General features: G+C 41.7%; 1 protein-coding gene across 1 annotated transcript; it reads right to left on the bottom strand.

Annotated features, from left to right (window-relative positions):
* Window positions 1-23,875, bottom strand: RRP1B (ribosomal RNA processing 1B). Its single transcript, XM_082004784.1, has 16 exons — window positions 23,731-23,875; window positions 19,109-19,191; window positions 18,102-18,159; window positions 17,328-17,413; window positions 16,213-16,274; window positions 13,861-13,990; window positions 12,361-12,425; window positions 11,634-11,797; window positions 10,956-11,050; window positions 10,014-10,111; window positions 9,486-9,505; window positions 7,067-7,192; window positions 5,520-6,256; window positions 2,240-2,386; window positions 1,413-1,479; window positions 1-278 (listed from the first exon to the last, which is right to left on the bottom strand). The coding sequence occupies exons 1-16, from the start codon at window positions 23,861-23,863 to the stop codon at window positions 88-90; spliced, it is 2,262 nt and encodes a 753-aa protein (XP_081860910.1). The 5' UTR covers window positions 23,864-23,875; the 3' UTR covers window positions 1-87.
* Between the last annotated feature and the right edge of the window lie 116 nt (window positions 23,876-23,991).

Genomic DNA, 23,991 nt, shown 5'->3' with positions numbered 1-23,991 from the left:
TAAAAAAATAAAGACCTTCAAAATACCTCCAGAGAACATTCTAGGTTAGCAAAATGTCCTGTACAAAAGTAGGCCACATCTGTTGGTTTAAAAGAAGTCCACAGGAGTTGATCTCTTCTTAGCTGATACAGTAAATGGTTTCTTCATTTGAGGCTCTCCTGCTGGGGTACCTGTGGGTGACTTCAGCACCCCATGACGGGGTTTCTGTTCAGGATTGAAAGCCACACGGGAAGGTCCTTCTGGGCTCACTAGTATACTTTTGTCAGTCTTCTTAAATTCTGTTGAAAAACAAGCAAACAAGTTAAAAGAAATTCAAGTCCTGGAATAATTGGGCCCGTCTATTAACTGTGGAATTGTCCAACCCTGGAAGTCTGCCTTAGATGCTTAAGTCCATCACTAAGGATCTGAAGCCTAAGACTTTGCAAAAAAAAAAAAAAAGAAAAAAAAGATGGTGGCGAAGCACATCTCTTAGCAGAGTTCCTGTGAGAGTGGGATCTGCTGCAATCCGTAGAGGGGCTGTGAACAATTCCCCATGGTTTCACAGACCAGTGAATACTCTGGGACAACTCCTCAGAAACAAGTGTTCCAGCTATCCTGAAGAACACCACACTTTAAAAGATGACGATGGGTAAGAAGTGGCTCTACTCTGTTGAACAGCACTGTTCTAGAGACTCTTGGTTATTCCTTCTGCTAGTAGGTAGGCATTTTTTCTCTCTTTGTGCAGCTTTGTTATATTAACATAAAGACATATATCTAAACCCACTATTCTCCATTTGAACTTGGCCTATAGCACACCTCTGAGAGTTAAAAAAAAACCAACCAAAACTAAATGAATACATGGAATAAACTTCTATGCTACAGAGCAAGACATTCATTTATCAGGGAAAACACTGCCTGCTTACATGTGGGATCCAGAAGGGAACTGACATTTACCTACTCATTACCATTAATAAAGCACAGGGCAGCCACGACAGAACTGAAATTTTGCTATTATACAGCCTGAGCTCATCAGCATATCAGCACCTCTGTCCTGTGAAACAGAAGTGATCAATGAAGACTGAAGTGCACGTGTTTCCCTAAGAGGTGCCCTGCAGAACAGGCAGCTCAGGGAGGAGAGTCTGTCAATCTGCTACACCGTTTCCTATCCGTAAGGCTCCCTCTGCAAGTCAGTAATGCAGCACCCTGGAATCGCACCACTCTAGCTGTTGGCCTGAATGTCCTAAACTTTACCACCTCCTCTGGATAGGAACTTGAGGATAGTTTATAAACTATATACAAATATTGAAGAAAAAAGGACCAGAATCATCCTGTTCTAGAGAGGTGAAGAGTATAGGTGTGTGTGAGTGCATACAGCTTTCCCCTTCCTTGGCTACAAGAGAGGCTGTGGAGACATGCAGATGTATTAGACTCACCAGCAGTCATGTTTTTATTCAAGCCAAATGTGACTTTTTTGGAGCTGGACGACTGCAGCTTGTTCAGCTATAAAGCAAGAAAAAGACATGAAATAAAATAAGAGTTCTGAATCAATGCTACGAGTTCTTTTACCTGCATCCCATCAAAACTGATGCAAAGCAGCCTATTTCCCTCATTTGATTTAGAACTCCCCCAATCCTCTAGCACTGACCCCTGCTAAGACAGCACTGTTTTTCTAGGGAAAAACAAACATTCCATTTGTAGAGAAATCACATACTCTCCTTAACATCATTAAGTAATTCAGCAACAGACAGGAAGATACTTGTTTGTTAGATACATTAAATACATTGGCCCCACTGCACTCAGGCCTCAAAGTGCAAAATGGGCTTGAAAAGCTATTACGTTAAAAGGGTTTAGAAAAGGGGGCAGTCTTTTGAAACCCTGTACTGTTGCCAGCCTTCACAAATGGGAAGAAATGGAGGCTCAAAGTCCCTTAGCAAGACTAAAAGTCAGTTTATGCTTTTGCTTTCTTGTGAAATAAGCAGGTTCAGAATGGTGTCCTTTCAAAAAAGAAGGTATTTCTGAGAGCAGGAGGGGAGGAAGAAGATATTTTAAAGATGTCTACAACTAATTTTCTGAAACTCTGGAGCCATGTGTGACTGTCTACAAGGAAATACAAGAGCATTTTCAGTTTTATCTGCCCATGTTAGGAGACTAACACAGAGTGAAAAAGACAGCAAGAGAAAGGTCAAACCCTTTGCTTGAGCACGTAGCCTGGGAAGAGACCTGTGCTCAGACTCAGCTGCCATCTGTGAGATCACACTACCTGTATGGATGCCCTGGTGGAAGAGATGCTGCTTCTGGCTTTCCTGAAGAATACTGGCTTTGGTAAAGTTGATTTTTCAAATTTTACAAAATCACTTCCTGGTTTTGCTTTCTTTTTCTTTAAGGATGATAAAGTGGCACTGCTTTCCTATAAAGGAGGGAAAAGAAAAAATGCTCTCAGTACAAAAGTATTGTAGTTAACTATACCTAGTACAGTGATCAGTGCTCAGAGCTTACCACACATGGCTTCTATAAATATTGCCACAGCTGAGAGAGCACTAGTTGGTACTCACATAAGCTAATCATCATGGTTAACTCTCATGAGTTAATTTTGCAGTTAGCATGGCTGAAAACAGGTATTTAAGGCAAGCTCTGTGCAGAAATAGGAAGGTCACTGCAAAGCAAAGGTAGAATAACCTGTAATACATTTGCCTCGCCAGTCAAGAGTGCAAACAAGCATAGAATCATAGAATAGTTTGGGTTGGAAGGGAGCTTTAAAGGCCATCTAATCCCATCCCCCTAAAATGAGCAGGGACATCTTCACTAGCTAAGGTTGCTTAGAGCCCCGTCCAACCTGACCTTGAATGTTGCCAGGGGTGGGACAGCTACCACCTCTCCAGGCAACCTGTAAAGCATGTTTTCTTCACGTACATGACGCTGTTTTACAGTTGACCCAGCTCTCTTGCACATAAGTAATGCTTTTTTTTTCCTTGCCCGTAAGCAAAATCTCTTTTTTGGTACCTCTGGATGCATAAGATACGCAAATAATGAACAAACTCAGCTTTAGGTTAAAATGGAAACTGAAGAAAAAGAAGTGGAATACGAAGTCTATCTATACTCTCAGAAATCCAGCTATTGTGTATTGCTACTAGTTTGCTGCCTCAAATTCATATTGAGGAGTGCCATTTAAAGCAATCCTCTCTCCAGCACAAGGCAATTCTTAGGATCTGTACTGGCAGTATCACTAACGAACTGCACTGCTCCAGAGCTTTCCAACCTGTTGCCTATGGGCCCCAGATATCTCTGGACTCCTGTGAGGGGAAGTTCAGCTATGCTTCACATCATCCTACAGATGTGAAATTCCAAAAGCAGTTCTCAGCCGTGCTGTGGAAAATGTCCAAGGGGATATGGCCTCTTTCGATCTGAAAATCACTTCTGCTTTAAATAAAGTGAAAAAGCATAAGTCTTTTAGCTTTATGAATTCTGGAGACGACTGTGAAATAATGCTTAACTTGACTGGTTCTTCCCCTTCTCCCCTTCCTCCTCCCTTTTGATATTTGAAGCTAATTTGTTGGAGGTGTGTGTTGTCTTTGAAATCAAGAATCAAAACATGCCCTTCATGATTTCTGGACACAAGACCAGTATTATGTAACTAAAATCAGGAAATAAAACAACATGTTCTTTCTCAAGCAATGAAACCAAAATTAACAAAGCCATATTTCCTCCACATTTGTGCATTTTAGCTTTACCCTGTCCTCTTCTTTCTTATACCACTACTCTCATTCTCTTCTCGACTCAACTCCCAAACTTCTCTCCTTGTCTCCGTCCCCACAGACCCACTCTACACACACATACACACACAGCTACTTTGATTGGGTAAGAAACAGCAAATGCTGTACTTTCTTTGCAATTACACATGGGAAGAGTGGCCCGCTAGCCCGTGCACTGACTGGCCAGCCAGCCAACAGACAAATGCTGGGGTCATGCTGCTGCCTTTCCCTCAGTGGCTATGCTAATTTGTGACAACAACTAATTTCCATGAAGCTTGCAGGAACTTTTGTCTTTAATCTATCATGGTTCTTTGAACCTGTTAGTCAGTTACAGCAAAGTTTTACAAATGGAGATGGGGGTGGCATAATCATATTTTCTTAGAAGCTAAGCATTTATAGAGAAAGAAAGACAAGGTATGCAACACTGAATATTTAGTGAACAGGAGACACAGCCAACGGTTCCTACTTTGGAAGCCTGGCAGTGAGAAAAATGCAATTTGCTTATGGGGGAGAGAGAAATGTTTTGGTTCTTCCCTCTCAGTACTTTATCATCAAAAATTAGAAAATGTCAAAGCTATTTTAATACTATTTAAGCAATGTTTCAAAATGCATTTTTTCTCCCTTGAAGGACTGTGTGGTTATGTCAAGTTCATGTATGAGGCTACACTACTTAACAAATCATAGTTTTAAACTTAAGAGGTGAGCTGACAGGCTGGTAACATGCACTTTTGACTCAGAGGAAGATGGAATTGTTTTGTATTCTGAATCTCATTTATGCTTTATGAATTTTCTTTCCACTAAAGTGAGATGGGCAGCAAGACTTCCAAGACTATAGCTGAACCCCTAAATGCGTCAGGGTGAATAGGCACACAGGAAATGAGCAGTTAAAAGAATTTCAGTGGCAGAAGGAAGAACCGCTGCACTCTCTCTTAGGCACACTACCAAAAATATACAGTGCAAAATGCTTCTTGACTCTCAAATCACTGAGCAAAATCAACCCTATTCTACGTATTGCCAAGAAGAAAATGGGAGTAGGAAGTAGAGAGGAAAAACCCAGCTTGTTCTCAAACTGCAAGACCTAAATTTTTGAAGAAGACTACAATCAGACCTTCCTAGTGAAAAAACACAATATTGTATTTCTAAGAAACTGCACCATTCATAAATGTGATTATACAGCCATTGATGACATTGAAGGTCACAGTGTCATATTCTCTGTTTGCTCTTCCCCCAAATACCTTCCCCATACAGCACTAACAATTTGTTTAAGACTGAGAAGTGAGCTAGCAAAAGAAGCCACTATTGGAATTGCTGCGGGCAATTTCACAAGGGGCTCGTACTAATCTAAGTGTGTGCCGCTGCTGCTACTCAAAAGGGGATGTTCTATCTTGCCATTCTCATCCTTTTGACAAAATATGCCCTTTGTGAACATGCTGTAAACTCAACCAGAAACCCAACACAAGAGAATAATTAACCCAGGGATGAAAAAAAAAAAAAAGGATAAAAGAAGCAAAAAAGACAACCTCATACCCTAACAACCCAAGTTTCAGCTAGATGAGTTCTTTCAGCTGAGTAGCTGGCACAGGGTTTAGTATTGTTGCACAGGAGGGCGTAAGACCGTGGTGGTGGGTGTGGATTTCTGGGGAATTGAGTTCTTTTTGGTGACAATGCATGATGACATTAGCACATGGTGTGCCCATGAAGCCCCACACTCAGAAAGCTAAAGCCAAATTTGGAAATAAGCCTGATGAAGAAGGCAGAGAAAAGAATGAGATATACAGGTGATATACATACCCCCTTCCTGCTTTTCTTGCATGCAGTCTCCAGAACTCCATTGGCTTCGACAGAGTTTAGCACCTCTTTTACTTTTCTCTTCTTTTTCAAGGTTGCTGCTTTCTGGCTGGAGACTTTCATCCCTTCCAAACCAACTAGCTTTGTCTTCAATTTGACCTTTCTGGAGGGTGCAAATTCAGAGTTTGCATCTCCTGACAGGGTCCCCAGCAAGCCCTCCTTGTTGGATTTCATGTTAGTTTGCTGCAAAAGGGTATCCCCATTCACCAAGACAGCTCCTGCTTTCTGTTTCTTTTTCACAACCTTAGGAGTTAACGGTGTGACAGATGGGCTGACATCCTCTGTCTTATTGGCATTAGCTGGTCCATTCTGACACGCTGGTTTTAGAGGAATATTTTGCACTTTTGGATTCATTTTCTTCAGTTGACTCTTTTTACTCTGTTCTGTGTCGGTCGGACTGTTCTGCGCAGAGATACTGTGATTTTCTCTGGTGTCAGTTGCTACATTTGTGGTCTCATTTGCCTCATTTACTAGCAATTTCTTTTTCTTCCTTTCCTTGTTATTTTCTGGCACCCTTCCCTGGCTAAAAACATTAGATCCAGATGTTTCAGCTATTCCCTCCTCACAGTTTCCATCAGCTGTTCCAGAATCAGCACTTGGGCTGTCCCTCTTCTTCCTTTTTTTCCTCTTCTTCTGGGGAACTGATGCTTCCTTCACACTTGACATCTCTTGTTCATCCCCTAAACCCAACCCAGAAAGAATGCCATACAACACAGGCGTGAAACACAAAGGTACTTACAACAACTGAATTCCAGTCTATTTCCCCCTCCCCCTTTTTTTTCCTTTTTCTTTTCTTTTCAAATAGGCGTGCCATTTTCCTGCTATCAGCCAGCACAACAGTTTTACTATTACAGCTGGTCAGGACATTGCATTCCTCTGACGTCTGGCCTAATTAATATTTTGCTGATCTTGCCTCATCACAGCTAACATCTAAGCCATTCCCTGTGGTAACCCTAGTTTGTATAGCAATATTGCTAGAAAAAGCTGTTATTTACTCACCTGTTAAGCCCATCAGAAGGGCAACTTAGGGGTTCAGTAGAGTGGTGAGATATTTTTGGGTATGACTGGGCTTTGTGCAACGTCAATATAAGCTGTGATGCTAGAGATACCTGCACCTGGTTCTCAGTAACTCTACCTTTCCAGAAACATGCCCAAATTCCTATAACAGTCATCCTACTTTAAGAAGACTAACATGTTTCTGTTTTCCTATAGTATATGGAACCACTTAATGGAGCAGAGCAAAAAACTGCTTCCAGTTCTGCTTTGGATTGAAATTTTTGATGTGATGTTTGCCTCAAAGTGGGGAACAAAATTCCCACTGCTTTCAGAGAGACCTTAATTTCACATTTAACCTTCATCGCAATGTGATACAAATCAGCACACCCCGAACAACAGGTTTGCCTTCTTCACAACAGCTTACATCTGATACTTTGCCAAATTACACAAGTGGCTGCAGATTGTCCCTCTTCCAAAGGTTGATCTTGCCTTACCTTTTACTTCTTCCAACTTGTTTTTCTCCCAAGACTTGACAGCTTTTTTCTTTCGCCTTCCCCTGCTGAATTCATCATCATCTTCATCTGTAGAAACATCTTCAGGAAGATCTTGGGGGAAGATTCCTGTTGAGGAGGAAGGATAAGGTCTCTGAAAACTAACAGTTCTATTTCTATGAACAGTTATGCTATTCACATACAGAATAACTCCCGCAGAAAGAAAATCAACTCGTTTCCCACTCAATCCAAAAGAAAAGTCATACAAGTGATTCTAATTTAAGTAAAAATAATCATCTTTCATTTAAGGACAAAGTACAGGGTTGCTCAGATTGTGAAGGGGATTTGGTGATCTCACCAAAAACGCGTAATGTGTCTTAATGAGACTTTTCAGAGAGAAAATTAGAAAGGCAAAAGCCCAGCTAGAACTCAATCTGGCTACAGTCATAAGGGACAACAAAAAATGTTTTTACAAATATATTCACAACAACAAGAGAGCTAAGGAGAATCTCCATCCCTTATTGGAGTTGGGGAGGAACACTGCCACCAAGGATGAGGAAAAGGCTGAGGTACTTAATGCCTTCTTTGCCTCAGTCTTTAATAGCCAGACCAAGTATCCTCAGGGTATTCAGCTCCCTGAGCTGGAAGACAGGGATGGAGAGGAGAATAAACTCGCCATAATGCAGGAGGAAGCAGTTAACGACCTGCTAGGCCACCTGGACACTCACAAGTCTATGGGGCCTGATGGGATCCACCCAAGAGTACGGAGGGAGCTGGCAGAGGGGCTTGCCAAGCCACTCTCCATCATTTATCAACAGTCCTGGTTAGCAAGGGAGGTCCCAAATGACTGGAGGCTTGCCAATGTGACACCCATCTACAAGAAGGGCCAGACAGAGGATCCGGGGAACTACAGGCCTGTCAGCCTGACCTCAGTACCAGGGAAGATTATGGAGAGGTTCATCTTGAGGGTGTTCACAGGGCATGTGCAGGACAACCAAGGGATCAGGCCCAGCCCAGCCTGGGTTCATGAAAGGCAGGTCCTGCTTGACCAACCTGATCTCCTTCTATGACCAGGCGACCCACCTAGTGGCTGAGGGAAAGGCTGTGGATGTTGTCTATCTGGACTTTAGTAAAGCCTTTGACAGCATCTCCCACAGCATTCTCCTGGAGAAACTAGCAGCTCGTGGCTTAGGTAGGTACACTTTTTGCTGGGTAAAGAACCGGTTGTATGGCTGAGCCCAGAGAGTAGTGGTGAATGCAGTTAAATCCAGTTGGCAGCTGGTTACAAGCGGTGTTCCCCAGGGCTCAGTTTTGGGGCCGGTCTTGTTCAATATCTTTATTGATGATCTGGATGAGAGCATCAAGTGCTCCCTCAGTAAGCCTGCAGATGACACCAAGTTGGGTGGGAGTGTTGATCTGCTGGAGGGTAGGAGGGCTCTGCAGAGGGATCTGGACAGGCTGGGTCGATGGGCTGAGGTCAACTGTATGAGGTTTAATATGGCCAAGTGCCAGGTCCTGCAGTTGGGTCACAACAATCCCACGCAACGGGAAGGAGTGGCTGGAGAGCTGCCCAGTGGAAAAGGACCTGAGGGTGCTGGCCGACAGCCACCTGAACATGAGCCAGCAGTGTGCCCAGGTGGCCAAGAAGGCCAACAGGGTCCTGGCCTGTATCAGGAATAGTGTGGCCAGCAGGAGTAGGGAAGTGATTGTGCCCCTGTACTCAGCACTGGCGAGGCCGCACCTTGAATACTGTGTTCAGTTTTGGGCCCCTCACTACAAGAAGGATGCTGAGGTGCTGGAGCGTGTCCAGAGAAGGGCAACGAAGATGGTGAGGGGTCTGGAGCACAAGTCTTATGAGGAGCGGCTGAGGGAACTGGGGTTGTTTAGTCTGGAGAAGAGGAAGCTGAGGGGAGACCTTATCGCTCTCTACAACTACCTGAAAGGGGGTTGTGGCGAGGTGGGTGTTGGTCTCTTCTCCCCAAGTAACTAGCAATAGAATGAGATGAAATGGCCTCAAGTTGTGCCAGGGGAGGTTTAGACTAGGTGTTAGGAAAAATTTCTTTACTGAGAGAGTAGTCGAGCATTGGAACAGGCTGCCCAGGGAGGTGGTGGAGTCACCATCACTAGAGTTGTTCAAAAAACGTGTAGATGTGGCAATTCAGGACATAGTTTAACGGGCATAGTGGTGTTGGGTTGGTGGTTGGACTTGATGATCTTAAAGGTTTTTTCCAACTTTAATGATTCTGTGATTAAGAAAAAAAAAAAGCCCAAAACCCCCAAACAGTATTCTTGAAATCCACATTTTAAAAAAAAAAAAAAAAGAGAGAGAGGAAGAAGTATTTGCAATACACACTGTATGGGAACATTATATATCCTTTAACAGAAAGAAACCATTGTCTCTGTATGCTGCCCTAGTCCTTACCTTCTGCTAAGTCCTGGAACCTGGAGGTGGAGAGGAAGGGAGAGAAGGAAAAATAAAACAGGATTACTGGTTTAGTACCAATAATAACATTAGCAGCATAGTGTCGCTGTACTTATTATGGTTTTGTCAAAAAAGGAAGAACGTATTTTGTACAAGAAATTACAAAGAGCTCATTCCAGAAGAGATCTGCCTCATAAATCCAAAAACTGAAACCAAATCACTGAAGTATCGAGAAAACAGAATTTTACACTTCTCCCATATCTGTAACTTGTGTCACACACAATCTAATGTCACATCGTCCAAGTACAAATCTACCCAGTGTATATACACCTCAGCTAGTTGCAGTTGTCTAGTTCCAATGAAGAACAGTAGCACAGGCTTCAGGCACCTTATGCATGTTAACCAGGGCTTTGAGACAAGCCCACTCTCGTGACACTGTCACCAGGACAAGCGAGGGTAGAGAGAAAGCAAAGTAAAAGTTGTTTAGGACAAGGTGGCACATGCAAGGTGTATTTCAACAGGACTCACTTTTTGACCAGCTTGTACAGGCGCTTTCTGTTAAGGGAAGGTGTATTTTTCTTGCTCGCCAATTCAAAGAGTTTGTCAGCAACAGCCTTGTAATCAAACTGTTGGAGGAAAGTATGATACAGCTTTTCTTAGTTAGCTCATTCATGCAAGATAGCCCAATGCGATTCGTGTTATCAACACTTCAAGAAGCATACACGTCCTTTAAACAGCCACTTCCTTTAAACCCAAAGTAGAGGGGGTACTGTTGGCATTTACACCACCTTCACACATGTATACTGACTTTTACAGATGGTTGCTTCATTAACAGAACAGTTGAACTCAGTATCACTTTCTCAAACATTCCTAACCTGAATTCTTACACAAGTGAGAAGCCAGTCACCTTCAAATCTCCTGCAAATATTTAGCTAAATATCAGATTTAAAGTGTGTCATGTCCTAATTCTTGCTTAAAAGCCGCAGATGCATGAAGCATATCTATCTGCATGTGTGTTTAATGGGTGGATCTGTCAAAAACACTACACTGCACTGGAAGTGGGTCTAAAAAAACCCAAATTGCAACATGTTACCCTCTCTCCTATGTATCCCACCATCAATTACTTTTGCTCTTATTGCAAATTAAACTTATGCTGATTGCTTCACCACCCACAGTGACTTGGCTTTTGGCATACATTTTTGAACTCTTGAAACAGGAAGGGAGGAGCAGAAAAAAGAAGGTGTGGGAGACAGGAAAGAAGAATTCATAGTTTAGACTGAATTTATTTTCTTATAAACTACTCACAGAGTACACATTACATAAACACCACCTTACATTAAGGCAGAAGGGGATCACATTTTTGTAACATGTTTATCCAATTAACACCCTTTATTTCTGTACCTCTTGAAAGGGATGGGAAAAAAGAAAACAAAGAGGGAGTGTTGATAACAGAACAAGAAAGCCACAAACCTGAAGAACAGTCCCAATACCGTCATCAGCATTTTCATAAACATCCTCTGTTTTTTCAGAGCTCTGCACTGATTTTCTTGACAAACATCTGTCTGCTATTAAAAAAAAAGACTGAGTATTAATGTTTAGTTTGTAAAAACCAAGATAGCACACCCTACTCTGATAGACAGAAGAACAGGTGCATTTTTCTTCATGCAATCTTGTGAGCCTGGACTGATTTAAGTACTTTATGTCACCATTATGCAATACACAACTGTGTCACTATCTGAGTGCTTTTTAAAAAATTGCCTCTGTACCAGAGTATATCTGTATTGAAAACCTTCCTGCTCAGCTTTTTTACTTTATTTTTTTAATTTAAAACTCCCATGGAATGACAAAACCTCATCTTCTTCAAAAATGTATGGACATCCAAGAGCCAAAAGCCAGACTGGGTTATCATCTAGCAGATGATTGCAGAAAGCTGATATTGCCTGGCTTTACAGAGACCGTTGATTTTTGTGACATTCTTTTGGAGTCACTTTGTTTAAGCACACCTAAAGGGAATACAGGGAAACACAATTATCCTTACAACACCTTGAACATGTGTTTGGCTGGTTCAGAGCAGAAATGTATTTTTAAGAAACAGATTTTTTAAATCCTAGCAAGTGTTACCAAGGCCATTTAGTACTTCCTCCTCACCTTTGGTTTTAAGCACCTCTTCATCTTCCTGTTTGTCTTCTTCAGACACATCCTCCTCATCACTGTTGCTACCCAGTTCTTTCATTAGGTCCTCGATGGCATAGGGGGACTGATCCACAATGATCTCAAAGATACCAGTGGCTACAGCATGCAGCACACATCGACTGCATTACAAGAGAGCAGCGGTGAGAGTTGAAAGGTAGAAGCACACACGCCTTCCCCTCTCACATTAAAAATATGGAAATTTGAGGGACACAGGGAAAATGGGCAAGAAAGAAAAAAGTGGAAGAGCAGCTAGCTCTCCAGATGAGGAAAGTGAACCTGTCACTTCCTAAACAGAAATCCTTTAATCCAAACAGTGTCCCGCCAATGTTTCCCTCTTAAATTTCACTGTTTGTATGCTGCTCTATATTACACTGCAACAACAAAGAATCTGATCATCTCAGCTGTTCTATGCATGTTTAAAAAAAAAAAAAACCAAAAAATGAGACAAAACCAACCAGCAGAGGTTGCTAATAGTTCTTATAAATCCGTGAAGATTATCTATAGCTTTGATAAACACAAGTTATCTTCAAATGACTGTGCAAATCATTAGTAAAATATCCTTCTTTCTCTACATTCTGAAGTTACATTATGACTCTTCTTCAATCCATTCATTACCATCTGGAGTGGTATATGCAGAATTTCTTGATTATTTAAAAAATATTTATCCTTTCATTACACTTACTCCTTTGATTTGGCAGCAATTTTGCAGAAAGGTTCAATGAACTTGAGATTCTGGTCTGCTGTAAGCTGTACGATTAGAAAGAAAAAAATAATGAGTACAGTAAATATTGTATGTGTACACAATTTCCTTGAATATTTGGTATAGGGGGATCTTCTTTATGAAGATAAGTCAAAGTTTTTCAGCATACTCTCTAATTCCAACTGACAGGAGTATCCAGTGACTCTTTGTTACCACTGCTACCACTAACTTCCAGATATTCCCCAGAAGCATTATAAAAATGCTGACTGCCTTGCAGACTTCAATCTACTGAGTACAGAAATATAACAAAACCTCTTATTTTAGATATGGAAACATGAAGCAGAGAAAACAAATAATTTTGTGTACTTTCACACAGACGGTCTGTAGCAGACATGAAGATCTGGGTTTCTCTTAACTGGACAACTTGGACCAAAACACTGTCAGCTACAGTACTACTAACGATAAAATCCTTCCCTAAATTCAATTTATGAGCATCAGCTGCGATTTCAGATAGTCTAGGGGACTAATTCCCCATGCTTCCTGTGAGTGGCTTAGCCACAGCTTTGAGGCTGTGGAGCTGCAGAAATTATTTAGGCTTCAAGCAGGCACTTCTCTTGTGCAGACATTATCTCCCCCTCAGTCCACAAAAGCTGCAGGCAAGATTGCTTTCAATACTGACTGCAAAGAATACAAATGGAAAATTGCTAACAGCCTCGTCCATTGCAAGGAGATGTATCAGATGCCAGAAAGGAGAGGAGGTAAATGAACAGAAGCCTGGAACACGGTGTGGGGCAGTGGGCAGCTCGCCCTGGTGGAGTAACAGGAGAAATACTCTTTGGAAGAAGTTCAGCAGTGACAGCTGCAGTAACAGGCTTTCAGTTGCTGCAAAACTCTACATCACTAACATCAACCAAAATTAAGGGCAACCGAAACAGCAATATACAGCAGACAAAGACAGATGTCATCAGCAAAATGAACAAGTGGATGTAGAGGGTAAATTGCTCAGTGAACAGCCAACAAGGTCTGAGGCCGAGAATAAGCAAATATTAGACAACTTTGAAAGCTCACTTTCTTCGTCTACACAGGTGTTATACAATCAGCCAAAAGCAGGTTTTATCTCAGTTTTTGCAAAAGCAAAGACTGGCAAACGTGTTCACACAAGAGAGAAGACATTGAGTCCTTTCTGTTGAAACAAACAAATGAGTATAGTCTAACTTTTATATCGTTACTTCCAACCTCAATTTGAAGCAGTGTACCAGTATTCAGGAACTTGAGAGAAACTACTATATTCTCACTGTCTACACTAAGACATGAATAAAAGTAAAAGCATAAATTGTAATGAATCACTTTCTTCATGCTTATTCAATGCTAATATATTTAAAACTGTTAATACATACATAATCTAAAAATTGTATTTCTTCTAAAATGCTGCATGCTACAGCTAACATTAATCAGGAAGAAAATTACAACATATTTTCTAACCTCCTCTGCACCAACTTTAGCCAATTCATCCAGATAGATATCAATGAAATGTAACTTTATCCCAGTAGGAGCATTACTGTCTGGGTCCATAACTTCCTTCATTAGTAGCTGCAGGAACAGTTCAATTAGACTGGAAAAAAAAAAAAGGAAAAAAAAAAAAAGAATATTCATATTCAACTGCTCATGTTCTATTTGCTTTGAAAATAAATTCTCATCATTCACAGTTTTACCAGTTCTTCAAGACAGCTATCCAACACTTGTAAGAAATAAATCCAGTGACCAATTTTCACACCTTAAAGCAAACTTTAAAAAACTCCATCCATAATCAGAGCTCCCAGATGATTTTGTAGCATCAGACATTCCATTCAATGCAGTTTGCTACAGTGAAAAACAGTTTTAAAATTCACACCTTAATTTGGACTGAAGTTTATTATGCCGCATGATTGATGGGTAGGAGGAGGGATTCTGCTGTTTGAGCAGGGCATTCCAAAGACATAGCTGTTGCATTCATTGATCCTTGATGGGCATCACCTTTTACCCTTCCATTTTATGAGACGATTTTCATTTTGGTGCACACCCAAGGATTGCATTTAATACTGATCTTTCTCAAACTCATTTCAACTGTGCAGACTTTGCCTTCGTTAAAGCATGTTATCCACTGTCTGTTAGAGCAAAACAATTATACTGAAGAACAGATCGAGGGCTAAGCTAGGCATTAAAAAAATCATCATCCCAATAGCTCAAGCCAGAAGTGACTGAGCTGTGTACAAGTAGGACTGTGTCTCTGTTCAGTTACTGACATCTGGAGTACGCACAAATACTGCTGGAGTGACATGGCTCAGAGATATGCTGTCATTGCTGCATCTAGGCAGCACTGGGGACTTCTTTCTTTTTTTTTTCCTGAGGCCTATCCTTGCTATCTTTCAGGAAAGTGAAGCTGTATATATTCCACGCCTTCTCCCCTGGCGTTCTGTGAGACCTCCTGGAATTTTGCCTAGAACAAACATGTCCAGTTCCAAGGAGAATTTAAAGCATTCCAAAACCATAAAGATTATTTCAGTTTTATTTTAATACTCCTTTCTTCAAAAGCACTTGGAAAGAAAAGAGGAATGGAAGACATGCTAGGCAGCTTCTAGGCTCCTCCTAGGAGGGAAAGGCAGCTCTTGAGCTCCCTCACCCTGCAAAGGAATCATGATCTTCTCTTCCCACCCCATCTCCTCTGAGGGTGAAGGGCCTCCAGGCCACTCTTTCAGTGAAGCTGGAAAAAGGGAGGCCAAAGCCATAAGAAACCTTGTCAGAGATCAGTTTGGGTGACCATGTTTCTGCCATGGAAATGTGTTTGGGGAAGAAGGGCTTTGCTTTATCAAACCTCCTCCCATACTTTCTGTTCCTGTCAAGGAGCGTTTTCATCTCTTCAACATGTGGGCATTTACCCAATGCAGAATTAAGGCAGAGCAGAGGGGATGGGGTGTACTTTAGCTTTGCATTCCTTTCTATTTCCACAAAAACATGCCCATATGCATTCCACATTTCACGAGGCAAGAGATAGAAAGGATAACCTTAACACCAGGTTATCAAGCGTTTTTAATTAAAGATGAAAAGTTCTTCATCAGTTTAAACACAGAGCAAGTTTAGAAGTCGCACAAGAGCTCTAGACAGAGCAAGATGACTGCAGCTACTTGCCATTTGGTAGAATATGGAAGAAATACAAACAAAACCACTGATGTATACAATAAACAGGAAGCCAGTTTACAGTTAAGGAGTTCTGTCTTAACAAGAGACAAGTCACCATAATTAAACACAGTAAAATAAAAATTTTTTAAAAATCACAGCCCATCAGACCACCACCACAAACCCCCCCAAAAAAATTATTTTTCTGTATTTTCTGGGATGCAGGTCACCTGTCTAATCTCTCCAGAGGTGATATTCCACTGATAGCTCTCCTGGCTAAATCAGTCAGATCTAGCAAACTCCATGAAAAATTTGGAACTCTCAGATTTCACCACTGCTTGGAATACCACACAATACCATACAACCACAGGTTGCTACATTCAGGTTTTGCATAAGCATACATGAATTACTTTCTCAAATCTCTTTCTGTGAAACATGCACTCAATGGCTTAGGTGAATGTGAGAGTTATCGATTGCAGTGTGTATTTAACTCAATGAAGCGTAGCACCTAAATTTGTTTCTAAACTATGTAAGTGATCTAGAGAACAAATAAACCGTAGTGCTAAGACTTCCTGACAGCGCTGTCTATGGAGAAAAAGGATCTATTAAAAGAAAATATATTTGATAAATGTAAATTGGGCAACTTCTTTATGATGCAACTACATTCAGAAATCTGCTTACCTTTCATCCCATTCATTTCTTTTCAGCACTTCAAAGGACTGCCTCAAAATCCTACGCATTAGCTGCAAGGTACAAAAATTGTTACACATGCTGTTCATGAAAACAGATAAAGGAGTTACTATGACTGTAATGTGAATAGACTTCTTAGTAAACCTCTTCATAGCACAACAAGGTGGAAAGCCTCCTCATATGAACATTTTGACAGACTTGTCTATCATGTCAAGCAACAAAAGGATGCTGTGAAGCTCAAAAGACAATAAACTATTTTCATATCCGAAGCCCAGAAAAATCCATGACCATTTCTACTATACAGCTTCCTCTTGCTCCATCACGCCAATTTCTTCATGAAGTGCTGACAAATTTAAAAAAAAACATGGCTTAAACTGAAGACAACAATACAGGACAGATGATAACAATAATAATTTGATTTACTTGAAACTTGTGCTAAGAGACAACCATATGTAAAACAGCTACATATAACCGACTCAAAACACTTCACTTCCTGAAATACCTGGTTTCTGCTAACATTGAGAAAAAAAAAACAGCAATGAACGTGCCTGCAATTAACTTCTTTCAAAGAAGAAAATTAATACAATTTTGTTCTTTACAAAGGTAAAGTAGGTCTTTTACGATTCTTCTCTCACTAATTTTATTATTTGTTTTAATATAGTGTTTCCTATAGAAAGAATTCTGATACCTGAACGTACTACAGTGGATACTTTAGTGGGAGAAAGTTGGGATTCTAGTGACAATTACTTTATACAGAGTCATAAAAACGTCTTTCAACAGTCTGATCTAAATAACTAATGTCAATGCAACGTCCTCTGAGACAGTATTTATATTCCATATAGAAATCAAATGAGGAACACCACTATGTTATAAAGGAAGGCAAACAAGAAAGCACTTGCAGCATGACATAAACTATAATGGCTTTTAGATTTGCAGTGGTGAGTGAAAGCCTTTAAAACAAGTATCTCTTACAATGCATCAAGAAGATAGCCACTTGTCTTCTCTTACAATATATATAAATGCACGTGCAGACAAAGGTGCCTTCCAGCACACCACCACCACATCTTTTCTCGCAGAAAAGATCTACAAGAGAATTAGTATATTACCATATAGAACTTATCGAGACGCAGACTGTCTATCCCATTCCATTCACGGTTCATAGTTTGCCAAAATGTCTGAATGAACAGATGACCTGTAAGAGAGTAAGAAAAAATATCTGCTTGTCTGGCACAACAGTTTATTTTGATAACCTAAAAAGAATCTCAAGAAATCACTTTAACGTGAGAAAGGGCTGCATTTCCCTAGTGACTGGGAAAGAGCTATGGGAAGACGTGCTTGAGACACACACAAGGACAAGTCAATTAAACTTCAGAACAACACAAGAAAAGGCACACAGCTACTTTTAAAGACAAGTGTAATTACAGAGACAGTTTTGTCTATATTTTGTAGACAAGTTAAGAGCAAAATATCCATTCTGCACTCAGTTCTGCACCCATGCAAGTGCACTCTATTTCAAGTGCATTTTGAATACTAGGTGCTCAACAGCTCATGAAACAAAGTTTCAAGAGTAGGAAATACACAGAACAATTAAGTCTATGCAGAATGGCAAAGGCAGGGGACAAGTGTGCTTTGCTACCCATCCTGCAAAGTCTCACCTATATCACACTGGAGATATAACTCTTCCCCTGCAACAACCAGAAACAAACCACATCACACGCTTCCCTTAATATAATCACACACAGCAGTTGGACAAAAAGCAAAGAAAAAGCCAAGGAAGCACCCCTATCTGGCTGTCTCTATTCTGGCACTGTGACAGTGGCCTCAAAATCGCCAAAGATCAAAGTACATTACAAAGTGTTACGTAATTAAACAGTACTTACGAGCCTCTGTATTCTGAATCACATGGATAAGCTGTGAGATATTGTCTGCAAGTTCCTCCTAAAAGTAAATAAATACAGTTAGCATAGCATGTTTCAGAGCTTGGTCTCCTCACTAAACATGCAACCAGAAAACAGCAAGAAGTATGAATATCATCAAACATCCCTCAAAATTAAAAATATTCTCTTAACAGCTGCATTAGTATTGCAGTTACCTTTCCACTGGGATTAGGTCAGTTTAAGGGAAGACTCAAGACTATCAAGCTCTGTTCATTTCACCAGATCTCTGCACAAGTCATCTTTTTGACAGCAGACAAGACAGGAAGAGAAAAATCCCATTTATTTGAATTAACAATTGACATAAAACTTTAGGGGTACTCTTTTCATACAGTTTAATTGTAGGTGGAGCTCTCTGCGCTATGTAAGAGAAAAAAACTTGTTCATGCGAACAGACAAGTGATCTGAAAACTGATTAAGTGAGGTTACTAAGATTTTGTACTCCCAAACTGGTATCCTTTAAAAGTATGGAGACAAATTGGTAGTAGTTGACTAAAGTCAGTAGTAGAGACAAAGTTGGTAGTAGAGGAAGTGCCACTGAACTAACATAAGAAAAGGAAGTGTGAAATTTTGAAACGAGGCTAATTGAAGGTTGCAGGTATGTTGTAGTTGCACTTAAGGGCAACCTGCTGTTACTGCTTTCGTTCCACCAAATCAATGCACTTCACAATGGTATATATTTCAGTTCTGGTTTTGGAAGGTAAAAGCTACACCTGCCATTCAGAGGGTGACTCCAAACAGGATGCCATTGAGCCTTCTGCTCATGTGGTGAGGATCACTGAGTTACAGTGACCTCTCCTGCAAATGTCACATATGAGCAGCAGGGGAAGGGGAAAAAAAGAAAGAGGTGAGCAAAACTCACTAGGGTAATTTTCATTATTCTAAATTAGGATGTCCCTACAGTATATTTAAGAAGAGACACACTCAAGCGAATATAAACTCAGTTACTGTACCTGTAGCAGAGGTTTATCCTGCATCCACATACAATAGAACAGGCCCTTCCATATTTTCAGCAGTTCTTCCTGGCTGAAGCCACCTATGGTGCAGAAGTAGTTTGATTGAAAACAGAAAGTCCCACATTTCCACCAAAATGTTTTCATGCAGTTCCCTCTGTTCCCTGCTTTCTTTCGGTTTTGTTATATTCTCTTGAGCAAACCTTGGTTCCTACTACAAGCACAGTAATTGGAAGGCAACTTGGTACAGTTCAGTGATTCCATGACAGTAAGCTTCTAATTTGTACCAAAGTAAGAAAGATTTCCAAGGAACCACAGATGAGATGAGATGAATACTAAAATAATTCTGATAAAGTCCCCTGGCATATTTTTAGCACCAGGTCTGAGAGAGATTCTTAAGGAGGGCATCATATCTAATTTTGCAACAGAGGTGATATGCAAATCCTCAAGCATAACTGACAAGGCTTTCTGGTTGTTTCGTTTTCTAAATAAAGACTCATTTTACCAATAGTTTTGTTCGTTACTAGGGGCTTGTTTTGATAGAATAAGCTTCTAGCAGCCAACAAATTTGTTTTGATATTACAAAGCATAATCAAAGAGCCTGAGCAACCATAATGAAAATACTTTCCTTACAGCTAGTCCTGAGGTACAGTATCACCTGAACTTTAACAGCAAAGAATATTTTCACTATTAACAGTATAAAAATTCACATTCTAGTCAGAATCTATGTAATAGTGTTCAAGAACATTTTAAAAAACAGGTTATTCATGACATCAGATACATTGCTGGGAAAGAAAATTATAACAGCATACTGTTACAAGGTAGATACAATAACCTACTACATCTATTTTCAAACTATGGTCTATTAAGTACTCTCAAGTGATTTCAAGAAAAATCACGTTAAAAAGGTAATCATCATCAGTAAGCTCAGATTTGCTCCAAAAGGATCACTGTCACTTGAAAAATTTTCAAGTGTCTGCCAATCAAAAATCCTAAGACCCAGTGCTAGGTCTAAACTAAGTACCTCCTCCTTGGATCAAGTCAACTGAAAGCATTTAGCACTACCGTGTCGTTCTCCAGACAAAAAACCTGTAAACACATTAGTTAAATTGTCTACCGTCATGTTTGCTTAAAAAGAAAGGAAATAGAGCTGAGCGAAGGAAATATGCCAAATGCTATGTAGGAAGCAATACCTCTAGTAATATTAAGCATTATTAGAAATTTAATTTAGATTTGGCAGTAATGTTAAGATTAAATATAAAATAATTTGATTCACTGATTTAATATTAATTGAAATATTAAAATTAGTAACATTTCTTAACAGAATTATACACTAGATACGTAGCAGTAAGAAGCAGGCTTAACCTCACAGGCAGCATTAACTCTACAGAGGCATCAGACATTGGGCTATAGGGATTCTATCATTAGGCCAGGGGATGTCAGCTGCTACGTATGAAGATGGCCCTGGAGTTCTTCCCTATCTAGGGAACACAGACTTCCATGGGGTTGCTTTTCATACACCGAGGGCTCTTTAAAGTGTCCTAGGCAGTCCTTTATCCATTTGACAAAGGACCCTGATCAAAAGGTTTCAGAGCAAGTTTCTTATCCTTGTCATTAAAAAATGGTTTCAAGACTGTGTTTTTCAACTTTATGTGCCCTGCTGTCACCATCCACAGCTGGCAAATAATCATTCATGCAAGGTTACTTTAAAACCTGAATCTATTGTATTAGCCACAACAGTCCACAAAACTGAAAGCCTCCTTTGCCTTAAAGCTACCTTGAGAACGATTTTGGTTTTAGGGCTTGGATTGTAACTCTGTCCCTATGTACAGTGTGGGAGCTTGGATTAGGAATGTTACAACCACTCACTGAAGACGTGCTACTTTAATGCAAGCCTTGTTAGCATTTCTGGTTGGGAGTTATGCTGTTTTGACATTGCTATCATTAAAATTGTTGCAATTTTTCCTTTTCCGGATAATCTCCAAGGACTAGATCCCCACAGGCACATTTCGGTAGAAATTACATAAATCCTTTATAGATCTGGGCCCATGTTAAGTGCAGCTCTGTCAGATAGAAAACCACCCAGCAATCTTTCCTCTTTTACTAAAAGTTACTTTTTATTACTACCACTATGTACTATTTATTATTCTTTCACCAATTAATTTACCAATGTCTCTATAATATCTTGCTATTATCAGCCCAGTACGGCATGCTCTTCTTCTGTTTCAAGGTAGCTAACAAGAGAAAAAAAAAAAAAAAAAAGAGACCACTTCCAAGGAATAATGTGCTCATCCAAGCTCATCTGCACCCATGACTTCAGTAGTTCTGTGCTTTCTGTGGAGTTTCACTTCTTTTTGAAAATTAAGAGCTCTAGCTCTTCAAAGAAGATTCCCCAGCATGACCCATAATTCAGCCTTAGCACAGACCACACTGAGCAGTCCTGCCTACCTGTGAAACATTTGACTGAGGCAAATGGCAGGTGGACTCCACCACCTCTTTCAAAAGTTAGCATTTCTCAACTGTTCAAGTTAGGGTATCTAGCTGGGTTATCCAGCATGTGAGTGTCATCTCTCTCAGAATGCTGGATGGATGTAAGACTGCTAATTAATAAATAACTTTAAAAAAATCTCTCCTGAACCTAACATTTTCTCTCCAAGCCCAAAGAAGTTAACCTTTGTTTTAATATTACTAGCTTGAACAGTACGTAACAGTAAATAAATCTAAGAGCTCTGGAAATTAGTCATCCTTGTTTCCTACTCATTTGCATTTCATGGTGGGCTAACTTTAACATGCAAAAGGTTACCATCCTAATTAACAATTTCCCTGTGGTGGTTTCCCAATACCTTACAGCATTAGCTTAACCTGCAACCTCTTCCTTCAGTTAGGGCACCCCTGTCCATCTGGCAGGCTACTTGCACAAACTTAAAGGAATCTGCACTTTGCAATGAGATGCATGGAGCAATACTGAACACAGAGAAGCCATGTGCAGCTTAGGAAGTCTCCAGAGCTAAAAATAGCTCAGAAAGTACTTGGGAGGAATACAGTGTACACTTGCCTTCTTTTACTAAGTCCTCGGGTAACCCCGAGGTTAATCTATGGTAACTGTCAGAAATGGGATAATGGGCTATTCGGCACTCTGGCCTGACCCTGTAAGGCTGTTCTTATGTGCCCTTCACTCTATCAAATGTGGCTAATGGGTCAAATAGCATTTGGAAAAGGAAGAGGGTAAGGGGAAGAAACAACATCTATTTCCCAGTGTCTTTTCATGGAATTAACACAGGTTCAACCAGCATTCCAGTTTCAGTTTAGCTCTTGGGGTGCCAGATCTAGGCCAGCTTCCTCAAACCCAAAGGAGTGCATATGCATAAGGCTCTGCGCGAGCTTCCCCAAACACTGCGGGAAGGTTTACTACGTCAGACACAGCACTCTGCAAATGCTCATAACCAGTTTCCCTCCCGTGTTGTGTCCAGCCTGCAACACAGCGTGCTAGAAAAAGCAGCCCAGAAACATCACAGAATATCTTGGGCATCTCTGCACTGTGCTCCTTATCACTCCAACAGGAAGGTTTACTGAACTGGACCCATGCATTCACACAACGCTATGATTGACCCTCTAAGCTTCCTATAACCTGCATCCATGTGGGGAGGGTGCACAGGAGGCACCTTCAGGTGTAGGCATCTTCAGACTGGAACAGCTAGACACAAGCTGTGTCCAGGGACACCACTGAAGTGCCCACACACTGGACTCTTGGTTCTAAGGCAGCAGTACGCAGCTCCAAGTAGGACAATAAACCTTGATGGAAAAAAGCTTTTGATACTATGAATGTGGAGGTAACAGATAACCCAGATAATATGAATGGGTAACAGAGAATCAACTGCAATTATACAAGTGCTGAAACACTTCTGAGCTTTTCCCAATTCTCTCCAATGCTCCTGCATATCAGTCATGGAAACTGGCAGCCACCACTCCACCAGGCAGCACAGCAAAAAACAAAACCATATGCTCCATACATCGGGCCGGATTCAGTCTGGATCAGCTCTGTGCATTTACGTCCTGTTCCTGGGAACGAGAGTGTGTGAACTATACCGCTCCCACCCCGGCAACGGTAACACCGCCAGCAAGGCCGGGCCCCGGCGGATCCTCCCCGGGCCCTCCAGCCCCCTGAGCCGGCGCCATGCCCCGGCCCGCCCGTCGCCACCACCGCGGGGAAAGCTTTACGGGCGAGGACCCGAAATGCACTCCGCTCCGCCATGGGCTGCTGGCAGTGCGCTCGGCGCTGGCGGACTCTCCGGCGCAGGTGCTCACTGTGATGAAATACAGGCGTCAAAGAAAAAAAGAATAATAAAAGGGAAAAAAAACAATCCTACAACAAAACAAAAACCCAAAGACCCCGCAGCCGGCGGCCCCGCGGTGACAGACAAGGCCGAGGAACGGGTCCCGGCTCCCCGCCACGCGTGCTCCCCCTGCCAACCCGCCGGGGCCGCCGCCTCACCCGCGCCGCGCCGCCGAGGGCCCCGGCCCCATCCCGGCCCCCACCACTACGGCCCCGCCAGCCCCACTGGCCCCAGGCAGTGCCGGGCCCCCCGCCTCGCCGGGCCTGGCTGTGCCGGGCCGGGCCCTACCGGCCGGGCGCTGGGTCCGGACGCTGATGTACCCCCGCAGCTTCTTCACGGCGCGGTCCCGGATGCGCTTCTCGTTGGCGGCCAGCCGCTGCGCGAACTGGATCTCCGGTGGCTGCACGGCGGCGGGAGCCATGGCCTGTCCCAGTCCCGTCCCGTGCGGGCCCGTCCCGACCGCGCCGCGCAGAGCCGGGCGCTGCCTGATGACGTCCCCCACGCACGGTCGCCCGCTTTTGCCGTCATCACAGGGCGGGCGCCGTGGCG

Source organism: Phaethon aethereus (assembly GCF_964289735.1).
Source record: "Phaethon aethereus genome assembly, chromosome: 1".
NCBI lineage: Eukaryota > Metazoa > Chordata > Aves > Phaethontiformes > Phaethontidae > Phaethon > Phaethon aethereus.
This window is presented reverse-complemented; position numbering and strand designations above follow the sequence as displayed.

Coding starts and splice junctions, on each gene's coding strand:
- RRP1B (XM_082004784.1), bottom strand. CDS start 23,863: ATGGCTCCCGCCGCCGTGCAGCCACCGGAGATCCAGTTCGCGCAGCGG. Junction 9,506..10,013: donor CTGTACAAGCTGGTCAAAAA/GTGAGTCCTGTT, acceptor CTCCACCTCCAG/GTTCCAGGACTTAGCAGAAG. Junction 2,387..5,519: donor GCAAGAAAAGCAGGAAGGGG/GTATGTATATCA, acceptor CCTCCTTTATAG/GAAAGCAGTGCCACTTTATC.